This window comes from Dictyostelium purpureum (genome assembly GCF_000190715.1).
Source record: "Dictyostelium purpureum unplaced genomic scaffold DICPUscaffold_530, whole genome shotgun sequence".
In the NCBI taxonomy this organism is placed as follows: Eukaryota; Evosea; class Eumycetozoa; order Dictyosteliales; family Dictyosteliaceae; genus Dictyostelium; species Dictyostelium purpureum.
The window spans coordinates 447-7500 of record NW_003519864.1 but is presented as its reverse complement, the minus strand read 5'-3'; the positions used below and the strand labels follow the sequence as shown (position 1 = coordinate 7500).

Below are 7054 nucleotides of genomic sequence, written 5' to 3'. Positions count from 1 at the left end.
TTTTTTTGAATTTTGGTAAACCATCAAAATAATTTGGTTTTTTTGTTTTTTTTTATTTATTTTTTTTAATTTTTATTTTTTTTAACGACAAATGATTTTTTTTTTTTTTTTAAATTGATTTTTGGTTGAAAATTAAAGCGAATTTTCGAATAAAAATAACATTTCATGTTTGGTTTATTTAGATTTAAAAATAAATAATGCCTTTTTTTTTTTTATAATTATTTTTTATACTATCTATTTAAAATCTTTTTTTTTTTATGAGAATATGATTATAGAAATCAAATAAAAAAAAAAAATAAAAAAAATAATATTATATAATAAAAATAAATATAATAATAAACTAGAAAATATTATTTATAAATCTATTATCATCATTTTTATTATTATTTGTAGTTAAAAAAAAATCTATAAATGGACCTAAAAAAAAACTGAAAAAATAAAAAAATAAAAAAACATTGTCTATTTATGATGATATACATTTTAAACCACTTCTTTAATTATTTGGGATGCGAATAAAAAAATAGTAAAATAGATTCCCAATAAAAACTATGATTGATTAGGGAAATAGTGACGGCATTTAAAAATGTAAATCTTTTGAAAAATTAAAAAATTAAAAAAAAAAAAAAAATGATCTTTATCTGTTTTTTCATTTTATTATAATATTTATTTTTTTTATTTTTTTTTTCAACACAATTTCTGGATGATAGTAATAAATGATTATTAAAATAAAATTGTTGAGTGAATTTTACCTAAACAAATAATAACAATGATTAATTTATTTTCCTCCATGTTTTTTGGTGAATACCTTAATTATTAATATTCATACTATTGTTAATATTATAATTATATTTCCATGCTGTCAATATTATAGCTAGATACTATAGTATCTATTATTATATTATGTAGAGATAGTTTCTATATCTTTAATATTTGTGTTTTAAAATTAAATAAAATTATATTTTTTTGAATTTAATATTTTTTTTATTTTTTCAATTATTTTTATTTTTTTTTTATTATTTTTATTTTTTTTTAAATATTTAATTTTTTTAATTTCACGAAATAATATTATTTTAAAAATTTCATTAATTTAAGTTATTTATATATCATTTTTATTTTCTATTTTCATAGTCATTATAAAATGTATGTTAAAATTATAATATCCACTTGTGAAAAAATATTAAATAAATACTAACTTTTTATTATTATTATTATTATTATTGTTGTTTATTTTTAATTAATATAGGAGTAATGCTAAACATTATTGTAAATATTGTAATATTTTCGTTCAAAATAATATTTCAATAAAGAACCACGAAGAAGGATGGAAACATAAAAACAATGTAACTAAATATATATCGAATCAAAATAGAGAGAAAAAGAATCAGGAAAGAGAACAAAAGAACCAAGAAAGAGAAATTAAAAAGATTATAGATTCAGGTTCAAAAGCATTTAGAGAAAAGGATCTTAGTAGAGTTTTAGATGAAAAAAAGAGACAGCAAATAGAGCAACAACAGCAACAACAGCAAGCAGCCTATTATCAACAATATTACCAACAACAACAACAACAACAACACCAAGACCCTCAACAAGCAGCATATTATCAATATTATAACCAACAACAACAACAACAACAACAACAGGAGAAAAAGAATCAAGAAAAGGGGGAAACAGAGGAAGATGACTTAGATTTAAAAACTGATGACGAGAAATTGGAGGCTATAAAAAGACAACAGAGAGAATATATAAATAAAAATGACTATTATAATTATTATCAAGAAAGACAGCAACACATATATGATTTTTATAAAGAAGAGGAAAAAATTGTAAAGCCAGAGCCACCAATAAATAAAAGTCTATATGGTTATACCGATTCACCACCCCCCTCAATTAGATCATCTGTATCTTCAACTGTTACAACCTCATCTACTGATACTTCGACTTCATCTGCCAACAATTCACCAAATAGTTTAAATCAAAAGAAAAGAAAAAAAGATGAATGTGACTCACCAACCCCATTAAAGATATCCAGGGAAAACAGGAATATTAATTCAAATGGCAACGATAGTGAAAATAATAAAGCAGCAGAAGAAGAAGATAAAAAAGAGGACGAGGAAGAGGATAATGAAGGTAAAGAGGAGCAAGAAGAGCAAGAGGAGCAAGAGGAGGAAGAAGAGGAGGAAGTTGATCCAAACGAAAGTATTGTTGGTCAATGGGAAACAGTAGCCCCCCAAGAGAGTGTATTTCAATCAGATAAAAGATTTGCAGAAGAGGATGAGGACGATCAAGACAATACAGGTAATAATGGTAAAGATGATGATGATAAAAATTACTCTGATCCTTCAGATGTAGATAGCGAAGAAGAGGAAGTCAATATTACCAGAAGAGCGTTTGCTAATCAAAAAAAACCTTTATCTAATGTAATCTCACCAACAATTCCATCAACTTCAAAATCATTCGAAAATAAATTATCATTTAATAAATCAGGTGTATTCTCAATTAACTTGGGTAATGGTGGCAATAATAATAATAATAATACTACAGAAACCACAACAACTTCTACATCACCAGAAAAGCCCGCTCAACCAATACAATTAAAATTTAATAAACCATTAAAACAAAGAAATATAAGAAAAACAAATGTAGAGGATAAACAAGCTTAAAATATAAATACGCAAAACCAAAATTAAATAAAATTATAAATATATATTTTTTTTATTTTTTTTTTATATATAAAATTTATAGTTTTAATTCTCTTTTACTATTTTATTTATTTAATACTTATTTCCAAATTGATAAATTTGAACTGATGTATTGATCTGCAGATAATGGTTTATGGCCGATAATATCTTCTAGGGCGACATCAACTTGGTCGAGATGACCTTTTTCGATGGCAACATTAACAAGTGTAACAAACTTTGAGGAATCTTTTGGTTGTCCAATTTTAACCATATTGTCATCAAATTGCTTTGCAGTAACTTCAGTAATATGAATTTTCTTGTGTAGCTGTTCGTTGAATATATCAATTATATCTTGAAGCGAAAGTGTTTTTGAATTGGTCATTGGGACGATTTTATGTTGGTAAAGTTTAAACTTTTCATCATTGGTTAAAAGAATGGCTGCACACTTTGAAACATCTTCAGAGGCTACCCAGGCTGTTCTTCCATTACCACAGGAGGAGTAAAGTTCACCTCTTTTAATAGACTCTTTCATATGGGTTGCAAAGTTGTCAAGGAAGCAAGTTGGTCTAAGTATAATATACTTCATACCCAAAAGTGAAATTTGCTCTTCACACTTTATGGTTGGTAAACCTTCTTCTGTTGCTAAAGTTGATAAATAAATTAGTTTTTGAATTTGACTTGATTGACCACCATGTTTAATAGTTTGTAAAAAAGGTTGGATTGTTTCATTTGCATGTAAATCGGCAGGATCGCAAGACATAAAGATTTTGTTTACGTTTTGTAAAGCACTTTTAAAGGTTTCTGGTTTTTTGTAATCAAATTCTACCATTTTAATTTTTGAACCAAATTTGCTGTATTTATTTTTATCATTACTATGTAAACCTAATTTAATTTCCCCACATCCCATATCTAGCAATGAGCAGATTAAATTTTGATTTACCCATTCATTATTACCAACAATTAATAAATCCATTTTAAAATTATTATGTTTATGACAATGATTTCTATTCTATTTACTCTTATGTAAAATAAAAAAAATAAAAAAAGTAAAAAAAAACAATTCCATACAAATAAAATTATTTAATTGGTTTTGGAGAAAAAAAATTCAAAAAAAAATTATTTAATTGGTTGTGGGGGGTGTGGTTGGATTAATGGGGTATTGTTTATTTAATGAATATTAATACTGCTTCGAAATTAAATTAATGAAGTTCTACATCCAAATTCAAGGTTATTTCGTTTTTGAAAAAAGAGGAAATTAAATTTAATTTACAAAAGTTATTTGTTTTTATTTTTAAATATTTTTTATATCTTTTTTTTATAAAAAATTTTTAAACTTTAAAAAAAAAAGAAAAAAAGAAAAAAAAGTGTTATTATTGATTATTTAAATTATGTTTGTACAATGTCGTGATTTTCATTGTTATTATTATTGTTATTATTATTATTAACTAAAGAATGAGTGAAGGGCTTTTCAAAGGTGATTAAATGGCAAGTAAGAGCCAAACCTAAAAATATTAAAGCAACGACTGAACTACCACTCCAATTCCAATGTGAATAAATGACACCACTGATTCCGCTACCAATAGATCCACCGATTAAATAGGAGGCCATATATATTGTATTCATGCTATACTTTGATGATTCTTCGATTGCTATTTGATTGTTTCTTGATTGATTACTGATATGACATGATTGAACACCTAGATCCAATATGAATATTCCAAAAATTAACCCGACAATATGGAAATCGAAAAACATTAAGATAAAGTATCCCAATGCACATATAAATATATAGATTACCATTAATCGATTGATTCCAAATCTTTCTGCTATTCTTCCACTTATTGGTGATGCAATTGCTCCAGCCATACCAATTAAACCAAAAAGTCCAATGAAACCACTATTATATTGATATGGTTCATCATTTAAACGATATGATAAGGTTGTCCAAAGTATACTAAAAGTTGCAAATACCATTGATCCTATGAAACTTGTTTGTCTCAAAGTTTTTTCCTTTTTTAAAAATTCCCAAGTTGATAATAAAAGTTTGTTATATGGTATAATATTCTGGTTTCCTAAATAAAATATAAATAAAAAAATAAGTAACTACACACAATAACAAATATATAGATTATATGATATAACTTACTTGGAGTGTATGGTAAGAAATAAAATAATAATAATGAAATGATAAACATTGTAATGGCAGCAAAATAAAATACTACTCTCCAACCAAAAAGGAACCCAATTACACCAGAGGTAACACGTGCACCTAATAGACCAACAAATACTGAAGATAAAAGGACACTAACAATATTACCACGATCTGAGGGGTTGGGAGTCATGTCTAAAGCTAAAGGAACGGCTATATAAGGAATAATGGTGGAAACACCAACGATAAAGTGAAATACTATAACCATTGCAATATGAGTTGACAAACCAATACCAACTAAAGCGGCACAATTAATCATTGATAGGACCAAAGTTAATTTCTTTTTTGACATTACTTCGCTCAAAATTGAAATGAACAACAAACCTAGAGCATAACCAATTTGAACCGACATTGTAACCAAAGATGTAATACCATATGGTAATGGAGTATCTTCACCAGAAATTTTACCAATTTCATTGAGTAATGGTTGTGCATAGTATAAATTACTAACTGAAAAAAATACTGAGAGTGATAGCAATATTAAAATTTTATAGTTTACTTTGCTTTTTTCATAGTTTGAAACGGGTCTAGTTATTGACGAGTTTGAATATCCTCTAATTAAGCTACTATTGTTATACATTGTTTGTTTGAAATCATTATTATTACTATTACTATCTAAAATTATATTGTTATTAGATGTGCTATATTGACTGTCGGTGTCAAATGTATCTTTTGTAATTGATGATGATGGTGATATATTATTTATATTTAATGGAGTATTTGGGGCATCAAAGCTACTACTGTAGTTTTGTTCTATATTATTGTTACTATAGCTTTTATTATCTATAATTGGAGAAAATGATAAATTACCATTAGTAATATGGTGATGGTGGCTTAATAAACCACCACTCCCTTTTATAGCTGAATGGTCATTGTTGTGAAGTGGTGATGAATATAGTATAATATCACTAGTGGGTATATTATTGAACCTATCTGTTGGAAATGTATTGTATTTTTCTGATGGTGAATTTTCAATTTTATCTTTAATTGATCTTAATTTATTTGTTAAAAGTTGTTTGAATGGCGATTGATGTGGTGGTGAAATTGAATTGCTTGATGCCATTTGATTGCTATTGTGAGTATTATTACCATTGATTTCATTCTCTTCTTCAATTTCAATAATTTCAAAATCATCAATACCTAATTGTTTTGATTTTTTATTCTTTTTTTGATTTATATTTATTGGATTTGATTTTTTATTATTATTTACATTTATATATTTATTACAATTATCTACTTTATAATAAGTGTCATCTTGATTATCTCTTTCTTCATAATCCTCATCGCCATCTTCTTCACTATCCTCATAACCGTTATTGTCATTATTTAAACTTTTATCATTACTATGGCTCCGATTAATATCTGGTAATAAACAATCTGAATAGTCTGAATCTGAATCAGAGTTTGTTGGTGTTAGAGTACCATAACCATATTGTGGTGGAATTGGTGGAGTTGGAGGTAAAGATGTATTTAAATTTATATTGTTGTTATTGACTATTGGTATATAGTTTCCACTTGCTGTTAGAGTTAAATTACCATTACTTCCATTAGAAACTAAAAAATCATTATTTGATAAAACTCTGCTAACTATCATATAATTTTCATTTCCTGAATAAATTGAATTTTCTATTTGTTGAGATTCGCAATTGCTATTACTAATTATACCATTATTCATATTATTATTATTACTATTGTTATTGTTATTGTTTATATTGCTATTGTTATTATTTATATTTTCTATATTATTTTCCATATTGCTGTTTATATTACTATTATTTGTATTTATGTTTTCTTCAGTATTCTCAATACCATTTTCCTGGTTTGATTGCTGACTTGAATATATATTTATCATTTTTTATTTATATTAACATTATATTACTATTGTTTTTATTATTATATATGAGTTTTATATTTATTTATATAAGATTTTAATTAATATATATTATATAATGATTTAAAAATATAAGAGATAAATACTGAAAAAAATTTTAAAAACCCAAAAAAATTTTAAAAATAAAAAAAAATAGATGATTTTTTATTATAATAAATATTATTATATATTTATTATTTTTATAATTATATTATTATTATTATAATTTTGATAGTAAATAGGGAATGGGAGATGAAAAAAATGGAAAAATATTTAACGAAAAACAATAATATTTAT

At 25.0% G+C, this 7054-nt stretch overlaps 3 protein-coding genes across 3 annotated transcripts; 1 reads left to right on the top strand and 2 right to left on the bottom strand.

Annotated features, from left to right (window-relative positions):
- Window positions 1-506: 506 nt before the first annotated feature.
- Window positions 507-2660, top strand: DICPUDRAFT_84756 (uncharacterized protein; the record flags this gene model as incomplete). The annotated part of the gene is made up of 3 exons (XM_003294226.1): window positions 507-523; window positions 1129-1140; window positions 1244-2660. The coding sequence occupies 3 exons, from the start codon at window positions 507-509 to the stop codon at window positions 2658-2660; spliced, it is 1446 nt and encodes a 481-aa protein (XP_003294274.1).
- A 65-nt stretch (window positions 2661-2725) lies between these two features.
- On the bottom strand, window positions 2726-3682 carry DICPUDRAFT_93186 (uncharacterized protein). The gene has a single exon (XM_003294223.1). It carries the CDS (start codon window positions 3649-3651, stop codon window positions 2779-2781), a length of 873 nt encoding a protein of 290 aa, XP_003294271.1. The 5' UTR covers window positions 3652-3682; the 3' UTR covers window positions 2726-2778.
- Window positions 3683-4064: 382 nt separating this feature from the next.
- DICPUDRAFT_84754 (uncharacterized protein) lies at window positions 4065-6739 on the bottom strand (the record flags this gene model as incomplete). The annotated part of the gene is made up of 2 exons (XM_003294222.1): window positions 4065-4750; window positions 4825-6739. 2 exons carry the CDS (start codon window positions 6737-6739, stop codon window positions 4065-4067), a joined length of 2601 nt encoding a protein of 866 aa, XP_003294270.1.
- Between the last annotated feature and the right edge of the window lie 315 nt (window positions 6740-7054).

Bases quoted from the DNA above. Each gene is read 5' to 3' on its own strand.
- DICPUDRAFT_93186 (XM_003294223.1), bottom strand. From the start codon at position 3,651: ATGGATTTATTAATTGTTGGTAATAATGAATGGGTAAATCAAAATTTA.